At 48.4% G+C, this 20,752-nt stretch overlaps 1 protein-coding gene across 6 annotated transcripts in view; it reads right to left on the bottom strand.

Annotated features, from left to right (window-relative positions):
* The window catches only part of CUNH2orf76 (chromosome unknown C2orf76 homolog), a 35,383-nt gene that overhangs the window by 1,300 nt on the left and 13,331 nt on the right, over positions 1-20,752 (bottom strand). For 2 of the 6 annotated variants that reach the window (XM_044274461.1, XM_044274463.1), the window contains exons 2-5: positions 14,568-14,702; positions 14,448-14,498; positions 14,051-14,088; positions 13,876-13,957 (exon numbers count right to left, since the gene is read on the bottom strand). In XM_044274461.1, coding sequence (XP_044130396.1) covers positions 13,876-13,957; positions 14,051-14,088; positions 14,448-14,498; positions 14,568-14,697 — 301 coding nt within the window. In that variant the 5' untranslated portion in view covers positions 14,698-14,702. The remainder of the gene's footprint in view (positions 1-13,875; positions 13,958-14,050; positions 14,089-14,447; positions 14,499-14,567; positions 14,703-20,752) is intronic. The other 4 variants (XM_044274460.1, XM_044274459.1, XM_044274465.1 and 1 more) reach the window with 3 other exon arrangements.

The raw sequence follows: 20,752 nt of genomic DNA, 5'->3' as shown, positions 1-20,752 counted from the left end.
CGGGCCTCCTGCCCCCCCCCCCTCATTCTAGGTTCTCCGGGCCTCCTGCCCCCCCTCATTCTAGGTTCTCCGGGCCTCCTGCCCCCCCTCATTCTAGGTTCTCCGGGCCTCCTGCCCCCCCTCATTCTAGGTTCTCCGGGCCTCCTGCCCCCCCTCATTCTAGGTTCTCCGGGCCTCCTGCCCCCCCTCATTCTAGGTTCTCCGGGCCTCCTGCCCCCCCTCATTCTAGGTTCTCCGGGCCTCCTGCCCCCCTCATTCTAGGTTCTCCGGGCCTCCTGCCCCCCTCATTCTAGGTCCGCCGTGCCTCCTGCACCCCCATTCTAGGTCCGCTGTGCCTCCTGCCTCCCTCTTCTAGGTTCTGTGTGCCTCCTGTACCCCCATTCGAGGTTCGCTGTGCCTCCTGTACCCCCATTCTAGGTTCGCTGTGCCTCCTGCACCCCCATTCTAGGTCCGCCGTGCCTCCTGCCTCCCTCTTGGTGCTGTGTGGACTTTTTTACATTCCTCACCCGTCGGTCTCTTTGTCGCTGCAGATGATTAATTCATGGAGCTGAAGAATATGTAAAGTGAGGCACAAATTGGCGGCTCCTTCAAACACCTCTAATTACCCCCAGGGGATAGAGCGAGCGCCGCAGTCACCCCAACAGGTCAGCGACCCCAGCCCGAGCCAGCAGAATTATTCATTCCAGGCAGCAGAAGACACACGGGAACTCCAGCGCTAACCCCTGCACCCCTGACACACCGCGTGCAATGCTCTGCAAGCAGAGGGCCATTCACATACTGTGCAATGCTCTGCAGACACCCAGTCACATTGCGCAATAATCTGCAGTCATAGTCACGCTGCGCAATATTCTGCAGACACCCAGTCACACTGCGCAATGTTCAGCAGACACCCAGTCACACTGTGCAATATTCTGCAGACTAAACAATGCTCTGCTGCTTGGTGCAATCTCCTGCAGGTCATGTGACCCCGGGAAGCAGGACAATGACAAGGCAGCTCCAGGCTTCTCTGCTCGCTCTCCCCATCCAGCTACTCACGGCGCCCCCTGCTGCTCATCACCACTAACTGCGCGGGAGAAACGGGGGACGGACACCTCCAGCCCCACAACATCTGGCGGAGACAGAGACAGAGTATAGATGTATCCAGAATGTACTGAGAGCGCCATTCACACGGACACAGCGTTATCCTGAGGGGCGGTATATACAGCCTGACTATACAGCGCTGCGGTCACTTATCCTGAGGGGCGGTATATACATCCTGACTATACAGCGCTGCAGTCACTTATACTGAGGGGCGGTATATACATCCTGACTATACAGCGCTGCAGTCACTTATACTGAGGGGCGGTATATACAGCCTGACTATACAGCGCTGCGGTCACTTATCCTGAGGGGCGGTATATACAGCCTGACTATACAGCGCTGCGGTCAGTTATCCTGAGAGGCGGTATATACAGCCTGACTATACAGCGATGCGGTCACTTATACTGAGGGGCGGTATATACAGCCTGACTATACAGCGCTGCGGTCACTTATCCTGAGAGGCGGTATATACATCCTGACTATACAGCGCTGCGGTCACTTATCCTGAGGGGCGGTATATACATCCTGACTATACAGCGCTGCAGTCACTTATACTGAGGGGCGGTATATACATCCTGACTATACAGCACTGCGGTCACTTATACTGAGGGGCGGTATATACATCCTGACTATACAGCGCTGCAGTCACTTATACTGAGGGGCGGTATATACAGCCTGACTATACAGCGCTGCGGTCACTTATCCTGAGGGGCGGTATATACAGCCTGACTATACAGCGCTGCGGTCAGTTATCCTGAGAGGCGGTATATACAGCCTGACTATACAGCGATGCGGTCACTTATACTGAGGGGCGGTATATACAGCCTGACTATACAGCGCTGCGGTCAGTTATCCTGAGGGGCGGTATATACAGCCTGACTATACAGCGCTGCGGTCAGTTATCCTGAGAGGCGGTATATACAGCCTGACTATACAGCGCTGCGGTCACTTATACTGAGGGGCGGTATATACATCCGGACGATACAGCGCTGCGGTCACTTATCCTGAGGGGCGGTATATACATCCTGACTATACAGCGCTGCGGTCACTTATACTGAGGGGCGGTATATACATCCGGACGATACAGCGCTGCGGTCAGTTATCCTGAGGGGCGGTATATACAGCCTGACTATACAGCGCTGCGGTCAGTTATACTGAGGGGCGGTATATACAGCCTGACTATACAGCGCTGCGGTCAGTTATCCTGAGGGGCGGTATATACATCCTGACTATACAGCGCTGCGGTCAGTTATACTGAGGGGCGGTATATACAGCCTGACGATACAGCGCTGCGGTCAGTTATACTGAGGGGCGGTATATACATCCGGACGATACAGCGCTGCGGTCAGTTATCCTGAGGGGCGGTATATACAGCGCTGCGGTCAGTTATCCTGAGGGGCGGTATATACAGCCTGACTATACAGCGCTGCGGTCAGTTATCCTGAGGGGCGGTATATACATCCTGACTATACAGCGCTGCGGTCAGTTATCCTGAGGGGCGGTATATACAGCCTGACTATACAGCGCTGCGGTCAGTTATCCTGAGGGGCGGTATATACAGCCTGACTATACAGCGCTGCAGTCAGTTATCCTGAGGGGCGGTATATACAGCCTGACTATACAGCGCTGCGGTCAGTTATCCTGAGGGGCGGTATATACAGCCTGACTATACAGCGCTGCGGTCACTTATCCTGAGGGGCGGTATATACATCCTGACTATACAGCGCTGCGGTCAGTTATCCTGAGGGGCGGTATATACAGCCTGACTATACAGCGCTGCGGTCACTTATCCTGAGGGGCGGTATATACATCCTGACTATACAGCGCTGCAGTCACTTATACTGAGGGGCGGTATATACATCCTGACTATACAGCGCTGCGGTCACTTATCCTGAGGGGCGGTATATACATCCTGACTATACAGCGCTGCGGTCAGTTATCCTGAGGGGCGGTATATACATCCTGACTATACAGCGCTGCAGTCACTTATCCTGAGGGGCGGTATATACATCCTGACTATACAGCGCTGCGGTCACTTATCCTGAGGGGCGGTATATACAGCCTGACTATACAGCGCTGCGGTCAGTTATACTGAGGGGCGGTATATACAGCCTGACTATACAGCGCTGCGGTCAGTTATCCTGAGGGGCGGCATATACATCCTGACTATACAGCGCTGCGGTCAGTTATACTGAGGGGCGGTATATACATCCTGACTATACAGCGCTGCGGTCAGTTATCCTGAGGGGCGGTATATACAGCCTGACTATACAGCGCTGCGGTCAGTTATCCTGAGGGGCGGTATATACAGCCTGACTATACAGCGCTGCGGTCAGTTATCCTGAGGGGCGGTATATACATCCTGACTATACAGCGCTGCGGTCAGTTATACTGAGGGGCGGTATATACATCCTGACTATACAGCGCTGCGGTCAGTTATACTGAGGGGCGGTATATACAGCCTGACTATACAGCGCTGCGGTCAGTTATACGGAGGGGCGGTATATACAGCCTGACTATACAGCGCTGCGGTCAGTTATCCTGAGGGGCGGTATATACATCCTGACTATACAGCGCTGCGGTCAGTTATACTGAGGGGCGGTATATACATCCTGACTATACAGCGCTGCAGTCACTTATCCTGAGGGGCGGTATATACATCCTGACTATACAGCGCTGCGGTCAGTTATCCTGAGGGGCGGTATATACAGCCTGACTATACAGCGCTGCGGTCACTTATACTGAGGGGCGGTATATACATCCTGACTATACAGCGCTGCGGTCAGTTATCCTGAGGGGCGGCATATACATCCTGACTACACAGCGCTGCGGTCAGTTATCCTGAGGGGCGGTATATACAGCCTGACTATACAGCGCTGCGGTCACTTATACTGAGGGGCGGTATATACAGCCTGACTATACAGCGCTGCGGTCACTTATCCTGAGGGGCGGTATATACATCCTGACTATACAGCGCTGCGGTCAGTTATCCTGAGGGGCGGCATATACATCCTGACTATACAGCGCTGCGGTCAGTTATCCTGAGGGGCGGCATATACATCCTGACTATACAGCGCTGCGGTCAGTTATCCTGAGGGGCGGTATATACATCCTGACTATACAGCGCTGCGGTCAGTTATCCTGAGGGGCGGTATATACATCCTGACTATACAGCGCTGCGGTCAGTTATCCTGAGGGGCGGCATATACATCCTGACTATACAGCGCTGCGGTCAGTTATCCTGAGGGGCGGCATATACATCCTGACTATACAGCGCTGCGGTCAGTTATCCTGAGGGGCGGTATATACAGCCTGACTATACAGCGCTGCGGTCAGTTATACTGAGGGGCGGTATATACATCCTGACTATACAGCGCTGCGGTCACTTATCCTGAGGGGCGGCATATACATCCTGACTATACAGCGCTGCGGTCACTTATCCTGAGGGGCGGTATATACAGCCTGACTATACAGCGCTGCGGTCAGTTATACTGAGGGGCGGTATATACATCCTGACTATACAGCGCTGCGGTCACTTATCCTGAGGGGCGGCATATACATCCTGACTATACAGCGCTGCGGTCACTTATCCTGAGGGGCGGTATATACATCCTGACTATACAGCGCTGCGGTCAGTTATCCTGAGGGGCGGCATATACATCCTGACTATACAGCGCTGCGGTCAGTTATCCTGAGGGGCGGTATATACAGCCTGACTATACAGCGCTGCGGTCAGTTATACTGAGGGGGAGGCATATACAGCCTGACTATACAGCGCTGCGGTCACTTATCCTGAGGGGCGGCATATACATCCTGACTATACAGCGCTGCGGTCAGTTATCCTGAGGGGCGGCATATACATCCTGACTATACAGCGCTGCGGTCAGTTATCCTGAGGGGCGGTATATACATCCTGACTATACAGCGCTGCGGTCAGTTATCCTGAGAGGCGGCATATACATCCTGACTATACAGCGCTGCGGTCAGTTATCCTGAGGGGCGGTATATACATCCTGACTATACAGCGCTGCGGTCAGTTATCCTGAGGGGCGGTATATACAGCCTGACTATACAGCGCTGCGGTCAGTTATACTGAGGGGCGGTATATACATCCTGACTATACAGCGCTGCGGTCAGTTATACTGAGGGGCGGTATATACATCCTGACTATACAGCGCTGCAGTCAGTTATCCTGAGGGGCGGTATATACATCCTGACTATACAGCGCTGCGGTCAGTTATACTGAGGGGCGGTATATACATCCTGACTATACAGCGCTGCGGTCAGTTATACTGAGGGGCGGTATATACATCCTGACTATACAGCGCTGCAGTCACTTATCCTGAGGGGCGGTATATACAGCCTGACTATACAGCGCTGCGGTCAGTTATACTGAGGGGCGGTATATACAGCCTGACTATACAGCGCTGCGGTCAGTTATACTGAGGGGCGGTATATACATCCTGACTATACAGCGCTGCGGTCAGTTATCCTGAGGGGCGGTATATACAGCCTGACTATACAGCGCTGCGGTCACTTATCCTGAGGGGCGGTATATACATCCTGACTATACAGCACTGCAGTCAGTTATCCTGAGGGGCGGTATATACAGCGCTGCGGTCAGTTATCCTGAGGGGCGGTATATACATCCTGACTATACAGCGCTGCGGTCAGTTATCCTGAGGGGCAGTATATACATCCTGACTATACAGCGCTGCGGTCACTTATCCTGAGGGGCGGTATATACAGCCTGACTATACAGCGCTGCGGTCACTTATACTGAGGGGCGGTATATACATCCGGACGATACAGCGCTGCGGTCACTTATACTGAGGGGCGGTATATACATCCTGACTATACAGCGCTGCGGTCACTTATCCTGAGGGGCGGTATATACATCCGGACAATACAGCGCTGCGGTCAGTTATACTGAGGGGCGGTATATACAGCCTGACTATACAGCGCTGCAGTCAGTTATCCTGAGGGGCGGTATATACATCCTGACTATACAGCGCTGCGGTCACTTATACTGAGAGGCGGTATATACATCCTGACTATACAGCGCTGCAGTCACTTATCCTGAGGGGCGGTATATACATCCTGACTATACAGCGCTGCGGTCAGTTATCCTGAGGGGCGGTATATACATCCTGACTATACAGCGCTGCAGTCACTTATCCTGAGGGGCGGTATATACATCCTGACTATACAGCGCTGCGGTCACTTATCCTGAGGGGCGGTATATACATCCTGACTATACAGCGCTGCAGTCACTTATCTTGAGGGGCGGTATATACAGCCTGACTATACAGCGCTGCAGTCAGTTATCCTGAGGGGCGGTATATACATCCTGACTATACAGCGCTGCGGTCACTTATCCTGAGGGGCGGTATATACAGCCTGACTATACAGCGCTGCGGTCAGTTATCCTGAGGGGCGTTATATATATCCGGACGATACAGCGCTGCAGTCAGTTATCCTGAGGGGCGGTATATACATCCTGACTATACAGCGCTGCGGTCAGTTATACTGAGGGGCGGTATATACATCCTGACTATACAGCGCTGCGGTCAGTTATCCTGAGGGGCGGTATATACAGCCTGACTATACAGCGCTGCGGTCAGTTATCCTGAGGGGCGGTATATACATCCTGACTATACAGCACTGCAGTCACTTATCCTGAGGGGCGGGATATACAGCGCTGCGGTCAGTTATCCTGAGGGGCGGTATATACATCCTGACTATACAGCACTGCAGTCACTTATCCTGAGGGGCGGTATATACAGCGCTGCGGTCAGTTATACTGAGGGGCGGTATATACATCCTGACTATACAGCGCTGCAGTCACTTATCCTGAGGGGTGGTATATACAGCCTGACAATACAGCGCTGCGGTCACTTATCCTGAGGGGCGGTATATACAGCCTGACTATACAGCGCTGCAGTCACTTATCCTGAGGGGCGGTATATACAGCCTGACTATACAGCGCTGCAGTCACTTATCCTGAGGGGCGGTATATACAGCCTGACTATACAGCGCTGCAGTCAGTTATCCTGAGGGGCGGTATATACAGCCCGACTATACAGCGCTGCGGTCAGTTATCCTGAGGGGCGGTATATACATCCTGACTATACAGCGCTGCGGTCAGTTATACTGAGGGGCGGTATATACATCCTGACTATACAGCGCTGCGGTCAGTTATACTGAGGGGCGGTATATACATCCTGACTATACAGCGCTGCGGTCACTTATCCTGAGGGGCGGTATATACAGCCCGACTATACAGCGCTGCGGTCAGTTATCCTGAGGGGCGGCATATACATCCTGACTATACAGCGCTGCGGTCAGTTATCCTGAGGGGCGGCATATACATCCGGACAATACAGCGCTGCGGTCAGTTATCCTGAGGGGCGGTATATACATCCTGACTATACAGCGCTGCGGTCAGTTATCCTGAGGGGCGGTATATACATCCTGACTATACAGCGCTGCGGTCAGTTATCCTGAGGGGCGGTATATACATCCTGACTATACAGCACTGCAGTCAGTTATCCTGAGGGGCGGTATATACAGCCTGACTATACAGCGCTGCAGTCAGTTATCCTGAGGGGCGGTATATACAGCCTGACTATACAGCGCTGCGGTCAGTTATCCTGAGGGGCGGTATATACATCCTGACTATACAGCGCTGCGGTCAGTTATACTGAGGGGCGGTATATACATCCTGACTATACAGCGCTGCAGTCAGTTATCCTGAGAGGCGGTATATACATCCTGACTATACAGCGCTGCAGTCAGTTATCCTGAGGGGCGGCATATACATCCGGACAATACAGCGCTTCGGTCAGTTATCCTGAGGGGCGGTATATACATCCTGACTATACAGCGCTGCGGTCAGTTATCCTGAGGGGCGGTATATACAGCCTGACTATACAGCGCTGCGGTCAGTTATCCTGAGGGGCGGTATATACATCCTGACTATACAGCGCTGCAGTCAGTTATCCTGAGGGGCGGCATATACATCCGGACAATACAGCGCTTCGGTCAGTTATCCTGAGGGGCGGTATATACATCCTGACTATACAGCGCTGCGGTCAGTTATCCTGAGGGGCGGTATATACATCCTGACTATACAGCGCTGCAGTCAGTTATCCTGAGGGGCGGTATATACAGCCTGACTATACAGCGCTGCGGTCACTTATACTGAGGGGCGGCATATACATCCTGACTATACAGCGCTGCGGTCAGTTATCCTGAGGGGCGGTATATACATCCTGACTATACAGCGCTGCGGTCAGTTATCCTGAGGGGCGGTATATACAGCCTGACTATACAGCGCTGCAGTCAGTTATCCTGAGGGGCGGTATATACATCCTGACTATACAGCGCTGCGGTCAGTTATACTGAGGGGCGGTATATACATCCTGACTATACAGCGCTGCAGTCAGTTATCCTGAGAGGCGGTATATACATCCTGACTATACAGCGCTGCAGTCAGTTATCCTGAGGGGCGGCATATACATCCGGACAATACAGCGCTTCGGTCAGTTATCCTGAGGGGCGGTATATACATCCTGACTATACAGCGCTGCGGTCAGTTATCCTGAGGGGCGGTATATACATCCTGACTATACAGCGCTTCGGTCAGTTATCCTGAGGGGCGGTATATACATCCTGACTATACAGCGCTGCGGTCAGTTATCCTGAGGGGCGGTATATACATCCTGACTATACAGCGCTGCGGTCAGTTATCCTGAGGGGCGGTATATACATCCTGACTATACAGCGCTGCGGTCAGTTATCCTGAGGGGCGGTATATACAGCCTGACTATACAGCGCTGCGGTCACTTATCCTGAGGGGCGGTATATACATCCTGACTATACAGCGCTGCGGTCAGTTATACTGAGGGGCGGTATATACATCCTGACTATACAGCGCTGCGGTCAGTTATCCTGAGGGGCGGTATATACATCCTGACTATACAGCGCTGCAGTCACTTATCCTGAGGGGCGGTATATACAGCCCGACTATACAGCGCTGCGGTCACTTATCCTGAGGGGCGGTATATACAGCCCGACTATACAGCGCTGCGGTCACTTATCCTGAGGGGCGGTATATACATCCTGACTATACAGCGCTGCGGTCAGTTATCCTGAGGGGCGGTATATACATCCTGACTATACAGCGCTGCGGTCAGTTATACTGAGGGGCGGTATATACATCCTGACTATACAGCACTGCGGTCACTTATCCTGAGGGGCGGTATATACAGCCCGACTATACAGCGCTGCGGTCACTTATCCTGAGGGGCGGTATATACATCCTGACTATACAGCGCTGCGGTCAGTTATCCTGAGGGGCGGTATATACAGCCCGACTATACAGCGCTGCGGTCAGTTATCCTGAGGGGCGGTATATACATCCTGACTATACAGCGCTGCGGTCAGTTATCCTGAGGGGCGGTATATACATCCTGACTATACAGCGCTGCGGTCAGTTATCCTGAGGGGCGGTATATACAGCCTGACTATACAGCGCTGCGGTCAGTTATCCTGAGGGGCGGTATATACATCCTGACTATACAGCGCTGCGGTCAGTTATACTGAGGGGCGGTATATACAGCCTGACGATACAGCGCTGCGGTCAGTTATACTGAGGGGCGGTATATACATCCGGACGATACAGCGCTGCGGTCAGTTATCCTGAGGGGCGGTATATACAGCGCTGCGGTCAGTTATACTGAGGGGCGGTATATACAGCCTGACGATACAGCGCTGCGGTCAGTTATACTGAGGGGCGGTATATACATCCTGACTATACAGCGCTGCGGTCAGTTATCCTGAGGGGCGGTATATACAGCGCTGCGGTCAGTTATCCTGAGGGGCGGTATATACAGCCTGACTATACAGCGCTGCAGTCAGTTATACTGAGGGGCGGTATATACATCCTGACTATACAGCGCTGCAGTCAGTTATCCTGAGAGGCGGTATATACATCCTGACTATACAGCGCTGCAGTCAGTTATCCTGAGGGGCGGTATATACATCCTGACTATACAGCGCTGCAGTCACTTATCCTGAGGGGCGGTATATACAGCCTGACTATACAGCGCTGCGGTCACTTATCCTGAGGGGCGGTATATACAGCCTGACTATACAGCGCTGCGGTCACTTATCCTGAGGGGCGGTATATACATCCTGACTATACAGCGCTGCAGTCACTTATACTGAGGGGCGGTATATACAGCCTGACTATACAGCGCTGCAGTCACTTATACTGAGGGGCGGTATATACAGCCTGACTATACAGCGCTGCAGTCACTTATCCTGAGGGGCGGTATATACAGCCTGACTATACAGCGCTGCGGTCACTTATCCTGAGGGGCGGTATATACAGCCCGACTATACAGCGCTGCAGTCAGTTATCCTGAGGGGCGGTATATACAGCCTGACTATACAGCGCTGCGGTCAGTTATCCTGAGGGGCGGTATATACATCCTGACTATACAGCGCTGCGGTCAGTTATCCTGAGGGGCGGTATATACATCCTGACTATACAGCGCTGCGGTCAGTTATCCTGAGGGGCGGTATATACATCCTGACTATACAGCGCTGCGGTCAGTTATCCTGAGGGGCGGTATATACATCCTGACTATACAGCGCTGCGGTCAGTTATACTGAGGGGCGGTATATACATTTGGACCATATATATAGTTGCAAGAAAAAGTATGTGAACCCTTTGGAATGATCTGGATTTCTGCACAAATTGGTGATAAAATGTGATCTGATCTTCATCTAAGTCACAACAATAGACAATCACAGTCGGCTTAACTAATAACACACAAAGAGTTAAATGTTACCATGTTTTTATTGAACACACCATGTAAACATTCACAGTGCAGGTGGAAAAAGTATGTGAACCCCTAGACTAATGACATCTCCAAGAGCTAATTGGAGTGAGGTGTCGGCCAACTGGAGTCCAATCAATGAGATGAGATTGGAGGTGTTGGTTACAGCTGCCCTGTAAAACACACACCAGTTCTGGGTTTGCTTTTCACAAGAAGCATTGCCTGATGTGACTGATGCCTCGCACAAAAGAGCTCTCAGAAGACCTATGAGTAAGAATTGTTGACTTGCATAAAGCTGGAAAGGGTTATAAAAGTATCTCCAAAAGCCTTGCTGTCCATCAGTCCACGGTAAGACAAACTGTCTATAAATGGAGAAGGTTCAGCACTGCTGCTACTCTCCCTAGGAGCGGCCGTCCTGTAAAGATGACTGCGAGAGCACAGCGCAGACTGCTCAATGAGGGGAAGAAGAATCCTAGAGTGTCAGCTAAAGACTTAGCATTACATTCCCCATATTATAATCTTACCTTTCATATTGCTGTCCGTCGCCTATTCTCTCTTAAAAACGCTTTTAATCCATATGCTAAATAGGTTCTGAAGGTGCCCAGGGGCGGTGTTTATGCGGCCGGTGCCCAGGCTCCACGGCGCTGTTCAAATCAAACCCCTCCCCTTTCACCCCTCTGGCCCGCCCTCGGTTCTTGAGATACCATCCTCCAGTCAATGACAGATCCGGCGCCGGCGCCTGCGCACTCCATTACCCACTAGGGCAGAGGCAGCAGAGCGTTTAATCCGCATGCGCCGGCCCGATCTAGCCGGCGGAAGTAAACTGCCAAAATATCGGGATGTACAGGCCGGCGCATGCGCATTAAACGCTCTGCTGCCTCTGCCCTAGTGGGTAATGGAGTGCGCAGGCGCAGGATCTGTCATTGACTGGAGGATGGTATCTCAAGAACCGAGGGCGGGCCAGAGGGGTGAAAGGGGAGGGGTTTGATTTGAACAGCGCCGTGGAGCCTGGGCACCGGCCGCATAAACGCCGCCCCTGGGCACCTTCAGAACCTGATTAGCATATGGATTAAAAGCGTTTTTAAGAGAGAATAGGCGACGGACAGCAATATGAAAGGTACGATTATAATATGGGTAATGTAATGGATATCATCATGTTTGTGGTGTATAATGGTCATTTTAGGTGAAAGACTCCCTTAAGTTATTGGGTCTTAAGGCACTTGGGACGGAGCCCTCTGTCCCTGGATTGCATCCTCTGCCTTACTTGCTTGGATGGAGCACATGGTGAGAACAATAGATAGCGGCCATTGTAGCTCACAGACACTGCTCTGACTTTCCACACGGCGCTATCTCGCCTGTATTTGGTGCACAGAGACATCATTCAGTAGTGTGAAACTACCAAACAGGGGACACATTTATTAGTGACTATTTTCGGTATAACTTGTATATTTTCAGTGTAACTGTATCTTCCAAACTACTGAACGGATGTGGGTGAATTTTGGACATGTGGTTCACCCAGATACCCCGGTTCCGAGGATATATTGGTTATGGGGTTATTGCATGTTTTGGGGTTCCTGTGCTATGTTTTATAAAACTGTATTTCTCTGCCTTTGATAATTATATTCGCCCTTGTGTTCAATAATCATCACCGGCAGAGGGGAGGATTTTGTGTGGGTGTTTCTATTGTCCCATTGTGTGTTTAAATGGTGATGTCTGTCCTGTTGTCTCCACGTGTGTATTGGTGATCTCCCCTTTGTCCTGAGAGATAATTGGATTGCCCTCGGTTGTCTCCCAGGCAGAGAGGAGGAAACCATGATGCATTGTGGGGATGTGTTGTATCTGTTCTGTATTTGCAAAACTGTAATAAAAACCAGGCTGGGTGTGCCAGCGCGTCAGACCACTGCTGACCCTCAACACGGAGCCTTGTCTCGTTATTGGGGGGATTCCCTGTATGCTGTTAGAGACTGCCAGGAGTGTAAGCTGATTGTATGCTTTTCCTGTTCGTCTGCTGGCAGCTATTCGCGAGGTTCCAGTTTGGAGTGCTATTTTGTATCCAGTTCGGGAGTTTGGTGTTCTGCAGTAGCTGTCTCTCAGAAAGGGGCATATCGCCTAAACGGATTTTAACCCCTTGTCTGCTGAAACGGTCCGTTACAACTATGTGTGGAGAAAAAGAGGCACAGCACACCAACCTCAAAACCTCATCCCAACTCTGAAGTATGGTGGGGGGGGGCATCATGGTTTGGGGCTGCTTTGCTGAGTCGGGGCCTGGACGGATTGCTATCATCGAAGGAAAAATGAATTCCCAAGTTTATCAAGACATTTTGCAGGAGAACTTAAGGCCATCTGTCCACCAGCTGAAGCTCAACAGAAGATGGGTGCTGCAACAGGACAACGACCCAAAGCATAGAAGTAAATCAACAACAGAAAGGCTTAAACAGAAGAGAATCCGCCTTCTGGAGCGGCCCAGTCAGAGTCCTGACCTCAACCCGATGGAGATGCTGTGGCCGGACCTCAAGAAAGAGATTCACACCAGACATCCCGAGAATATTGCTGAACTGAGACCGTTCTGTAAAGAGGAATGGCCAAGAATTACTCCTGACCGTTGTGCGCGTCTGATCTGCAACTGCAGGGAACGTTTGGTGGAAGTTATTGCTGCCAAAGGAGGTTCAGCCAATTATTACATCCAAGGGTTCACATACTTTCTCCACCTGCACTGTGACTGGTTACATGGTGCGTTCAATAAAAACACGGTAACATTTAACTCTTTGTGTGCTATTAGGTTAAGCCGACTGTGATTGTCTATTGTTGTGACTTGGATGAAGATCAGATCACATTTTATGGCCAATTTGTGCAGAAATCCAGATCATTCCAAAGGGTTCACATACTTTTTCTTGCAACTGTAAAGATAAATACTCCACCCCCTGCAGGACATTATATGGACACTTACCCACTCCAGCCTCTCGCAGCGTCTGCCCGCTCCGCAGGATCAGCTTTTCGTCGTCCTCTAGACTGACAACAAGATCATTGCTCTGGAAAAACAGTTGTCAGAAGTTACAGGAGCTGCACAGACCTGCAGTGTTGTCATGGGGACACTGGTACGGCCATGAGGGGGGGGCACCTACCTTAGATCCGTGTGCCTGGTGAATGATCTTCATTGTGTCTGCAGAGAGAGAACACACATATCAGGGTCCACCTCCCAAACAATCCCGAGCCCCCCCCCCCCTCCTCCAAACAATCCCAAGCCCCCCCCCCCCTCCTCCAAACAATCCCAAGCCCCCCCCCCCCCTCCCCCAAACAATCCCGAGCCCTCCCCCAAACAATCCCGAGCCCCCCCCCCCTCCCCCAAACAATCCCGAGCCCCCCCCCCTCCCCCAAACAATCCCGAGCCCCCCCCCCTCCCCCAAACAATCCCGAGCCCCCCCCCCTCCCCCAAACAATCCCGAGCCCCCCCCCCCTCCCACACTAATATTTGACCTATGACCCCCCAGGTTCTGCCTGGGGGCCCCGAGCAGCGCTCACCGTACGAGTGTCTCTTGAAGGGGGGAGGTAACGTGTCCCGCTGCGCCACATCTGAAACCAAGACGCACAATCACTGCCTGCTCTCCGGCACAGACCCTGCCCCCGGCGACCGTCACTTACCTCCTCTGACAAAGTCCACAAAGTCCTGCACCGTCCGATCCACGCTCACGTCCTGGTAAACAACCGGACGGAAATTCCGATGCTGAAAGGATCTGACGAGGCGCACGGTGACGGTAACTCCTCCGGACATCTGGACTGCCGGAACAAAATACACCGGATCAGAACCGCCAGCGGCAAATCCACCCCCGACCCTCGTCACATACAGCAGGGGACAAGCATGTCCTGTACTCCACAGCAGCGCAGCAAACATGTGAGGCGGCGTGCGCCAGTGTCGGGCGCCAATATTCGAATAGCGGCACTTTGAGAGTTCGCTAATGTTTAGAATATAGTGATACATTGTCGTAATGTCAAATATTCTAGATTTGTTTCATCAGTGACCTCCCCTCTTGCTTGTCGGCCAATGAGAAGGCAGCAATGTCTTGTCAGAGCCTAGCAACATCCCTAGCAACCAATAGGAAAGCTGCCCCTCCCCCTTACTATATAAGACCCTCCCCAGCAGCAGTGTGTGCAGTATCCAGCAGATCTGAGAGAGCAGAGACATTGCTGAGCTCCAGGCTCTACATTATATATACACACAGTATATAATACAGAGAGAGCAGTGACATTGCTGAGCTCCGGGCTCTACATTATATATATATACACAGTATATAATACAGAGAGAGCAGAGACATTGCTGAGCTCCGGGCTCTACATTATATATACACAGTATATAATACAGAGAGAGCAGTGACATTGCTGAGCTCCAGGCTCTACATTATATATACACAGTATATAATACAGAGAGAGCAGAGACATTGCTGAGCTCCGGGCTCTACATTATATATATACACAGTATATAATACAGAGAGAGCAGAGACATTGCTGAGCTCCGGGCTCTACATTATATATATACACAGTATATAATACAGAGAGAGCAGAGACATTGCTGAGCTCCGGGCTCTACATTATATATATATACACAGTATATAATACAGAGAGAGCAGAGACATTGCTGAGCTCCAGGCTCTACATTATATATACACACAGTATATAATACAGAGAGAGCAGAGACATTGCTGAGCTCCGGGCTCTACATTATATATATACACAGTATATAATACAGAGAGAGCAGAGACATTGCTGAGCTCCGGGCTCTACATTATATATACACAGTATATAATACAGAGAGAGCAGAGACATTGCTGAGCTCCGGGCTCTACATTATATACATACACAGTATATAATACAGAGAGAGCAGAGACATTGCTGAGCTCCGGGCTCTACATTATATATATATACACAGTATATAATACAGAGAGAGCAGAGACATTGCTGAGCTCCGGGCTCTACATTATATATATACACAGTATATAATACAGAGAGAGCAGAGACATTGCTGAGCTCCGGGCTCTACATTATATATATACACAGTATATAATACAGAGAGAGCAGATGACATTGCTGAGCTCCGGGCTCTACATTATATATATACACAGTATATAATACAGAGAGAGCAGAGACATTGCTGAGCTCCGGGCTCTACATTATATATATACACAGTATATAATACAGAGAGAGCAGAGACATTGCTGAGCTCCAGGCTCTACATTATATATATACACAGTATATAATACAGAGAGAGCAGAGACATTGCTGAGCTCCGGGCTCTACATTATATATATACACAGTATATAATACAGAGAGAGCAGTGACATTGCTGAGCTCCGGGCATCTACATTATATATATACACAGTATATAATACAGAGAGAGCAGAGACATTGCTGAGCTCCGGGCTCTACATTATATATATACACAGTATATAATACAGAGAGAGCAGAGACATTCCTGAGCTCCGGGCTCTACATTATATATATACACAGTATATAATACAGAGAGAGCAGAGACATTGCTGAGCTCCAGGCTCTACATTATATATACACAGTATATAATACAGAGAGAGCAGAGACATTGCTGAGCTCCGGGCTCTACATTATATATATACACAGTATATAATACAGAGAGAGCAGAGACATTGCTGAGCTCCGGGCTCTACATTATATATATACACAGTATATAATACAGAGAGAGCAGTGACATTGCTGAGCTCCGGGCTCTACATTATATATATACACAGTATATAATACAGAGAGAGCAGTGACATTGCTGAGCTCCGGGCTCTACATTATATATATACACAGTATATAATACAGAGAGAGCAGAGACATTGCTGAGCTCCGGGCTCTACATTATATATATATACACAGTATATAATACAGAGAGAGCAGAGACATTGCTGAGCTCCGGGCTCTACATTATATATATACACAGTATATAATACAGAGAGAGCAGAGACATTGCTGAGCTCCGGGCTCTACATTATATATACACAGTATATAATACAGAGAGAGCAGTGACATTGCTGAGCTCCAGGGCTCTACATTATATATACACAGTATATAATACAGAGAGAGCAGAGACATTGCTGAGCTCCGGGCTCTACATTATATATATACACAGTATATAATACAGAGAGAGCAGAGACATTGCTGAGCTCCGGGCTCTACATTATATATATACACAGTATATAATACAGAGAGAGCAGAGACATTGCTGAGCTCCAGGCTCTACATTATATATACACACAGTATATAATACAGAGAGAGCAGAGACATTGCTGAGCTCCGGGCTCTACATTATATATATACACAGTATATAATACAGAGAGAGCAGAGACATTGCTGAGCTCCGGGCTCTACATTATATATACACAGTATATAATACAGAGAGAGCAGAGACATTGCTGAGCTCCGGGCTCTACATTATATATACACACAGTATATAATACAGAGAGAGCAGAGACATTGCTGAGCTCCGGGCTCTACATTATATATATACACAGTATATAATACAGAGAGAGCAGAGACATTGCTGAGCTCCGGGCTCTACATTATATATATACACAGTATATAATACAGAGAGAGCAGAGACATTGCTGAGCTCCGGGCTCTACATTATATATATACACAGTATATAATACAGAGAGAGCAGAGACATTGCTGAGCTCCGGGCTCTACATTATATATATACACAGTATATAATACAGAGAGAGCAGAGACATTGCTGAGCTCCGGGCTCTACATTATATATATACACAGTATATAATACAGAGAGAGCAGAGACATTGCTGAGCTCCGGGCTCTACATTATATATATACACAGTATATAATACAGAGAGAGCAGAGACATTGCTGAGCTCCGGGCTCTACATTATATATATACACAGTATATAATACAGAGAGAGCAGTGACATTGCTGAGCTCCGGGCTCTACATTATATATATACACAGTATATAATACAGAGAGAGCAGTGACATTGCTGAGCTCCGGGCTCTACATTATATATATACACAGTATATAATACAGAGAGAGCAGAGACATTGCTGAGCTCCGGGCTCTACATTATATATACACAGTATATAATACAGAGAGAGCAGAGACATTGCTGAGCTCCGGGCTCTACATTATATATATACACAGTATATAATACAGAGAGAGCAGAGACATTGCCTGAGCTCCGGGCTCTACATTATATATATACACAGTATATAATACAGAGAGAGCAGAGACATTGCTGAGCTCCAGGCTCTACATTATATATACACACAGTATATAATACAGAGAGAGCAGAGACATTGCTGAGCTCCGGGCTCTACATTATATATACACAGTATATAATACAGAGAGAGCAGAGACATTGCTGAGCTCCGGGCTCTACATTATATATATATACACAGTATATAATACAGAGAGAGCAGTGACATTGCTGAGCTCCGGGCTCTACATTATATATATACACAGTATATAATACAGAGAGAGCAGAGACATTGCTGAGCTCCGGGCTCTACATTATATATATATACACAGTATATAATACAGAGAGAGCAGAGACATTGCTGAGCTCCGGGCTCTACATTATATATACACACAGTATATAATACAGAGAGAGCAGAGACATTGCTGAGCTCCGGGCTCTACATTATATATATACACAGTATATAATACAGAGAGAGCAGTGACATTGCTGAGCTCCGGGCTCTACATTATATATATACACAGTATATAATACAGAGAGAGCAGTGACATTGCTGAGCTCCGGGCTCTACATTATATATATACACAGTATATAATACAGAGAGAGCAGTGACATTGCTGAGCTCCAGGCTCTACATTATATATACACAGTATATAATACAGAGAGAGCAGAGACATTGCTGAGCTCCGGGCTCTACATTATATATATACACAGTATATAATACAGAGAGAGCAGAGACATTGCTGAGCTCCGGGCTCTACATTATATATACACACAGTATATAATACAGAGAGAGCAGAGACATTGCTGAGCTCCAGGCTCTACATTATATATACACACAGTATATAATACAGAGAGAGCAGAGACATTGCTGAGCTCCGGGCTCTACATTATATATATACACAGTATATAATACAGAGAGAGCAGTGACATTGCTGAGCTCCAGGCTCTACATTATATATACACACAGTATATAATACAGAGAGAGCAGAGACATTGCTGAGCTCCGGGCTCTACATTATATATATACACAGTATATAATACAGAGAGAGCAGAGACATTGCTGAGCTCCGGGCTCTACATTATATATATATACACACAGTATATAATACAGAGAGAGCAGTGACATTGCTGAGCTCCGAGCTCTACATTATATATATACACAGTATATAATACAGAGAGAGCAGAGACATTGCTGAGCTCCGGGCTCTACATTATATATATATACACAGTATATAATACAGAGAGAGCAGAGACATTGCTGAGCTCCAGGCTCTACATTATATATATATATATATACACACACACAGTATATAATACAGAGAGAGCAGAGACATTGCTGAGCTCCGGGCTCTACATTATATATATACACACAGTATATAATACAGAGAGAGCAGAGACATTGCTGAGCTCCGGGCTCTACATTATATATATATACACAGTATATAATACAGAGAGAGCAGAGACATTGCTGAGCTCCGGGGTCTACATTATATATATACACAGTATATAATACAGAGAGAGCAGAGACATTGCTGAGCTCCAGGCTCTACATTATATATACACACAGTATATAATACAGAGAGAGCAGAGACATTGCTGAGCTCCGGGCTCTACATTATATATATATACACACAGTATATAATACAGAGAGAGCAGTGACATTGCTGAGCTCCGGGCTCTACATTATATATATATATACACAGTATATAATACAGAGAGAGCAGAGACATTGCTGAGCTCCGGGCTCTACATATTATATATATATATATATACACAGTATATAATACAGAGAGAGCAGAGACATTGCTGAGCTCCGGGCTCTACATTATATATATACACAGTATATAATACAGAGAGAGCAGAGACATTGCTGAGCTCCGGGCTCTACATTATATATATACACAGTATATAATACAGAGAGAGCAGTGACATTGCTGAGCTCCGGGCTCTACATTATATATATACACAGTATATAATACAGAGAGCAGTGACATTGCTGAGCTCCAGGGTCTACATTATATATATACACAGTATATAATACAGAGAGAGCAGAGACATTGCTGAGCTCCGGGCTCTACATTATATATATACACAGTATATAATACAGAGAGAGCAGAGACATTGCTGAGCTCCGGGCTCTACATTAGATAGATATATATAATACAGAGAGAGCAGAGACATTGCTGAGCTCCGGGCTCTACATTATATATACACACAGTATATAATACAGAGAGAGCAGAGACATTGCTGAGCTCCGGGCTCTACATTATATATATACACAGTATATAATACAGAGAGAGCAGAGATATTGCTGAGCTCCGGGCTCTACATTATATATATACACAGTATATAATACAGAGAGAGCAGAGACATTGCTGAGCTCCGGGCTCTACATTATATATATATACACAGTATATAATACAGAGAGAGCAGAGACATTGCTGAGCTCCGGGCTCTACATTATATATATACACAGTATATAATACAGAGAGAGCAGAGACATTGCTGAGCTCCGGGCTCTACATATATATATATATATATATATATATATATATATACACACAGTATATAATACAGAGAGAGCAGTGACATTGCTGAGCTCCGAGCTCT

This window comes from Bufo gargarizans, unplaced genomic scaffold (genome assembly GCF_014858855.1).
Source record: "Bufo gargarizans isolate SCDJY-AF-19 unplaced genomic scaffold, ASM1485885v1 original_scaffold_1771_pilon, whole genome shotgun sequence".
In the NCBI taxonomy this organism is placed as follows: domain Eukaryota; kingdom Metazoa; phylum Chordata; class Amphibia; order Anura; family Bufonidae; genus Bufo; species Bufo gargarizans.
The sequence above is the reverse complement of the archived record's forward strand: the minus strand, read 5'-3'. Positions and strand labels throughout refer to the sequence as shown.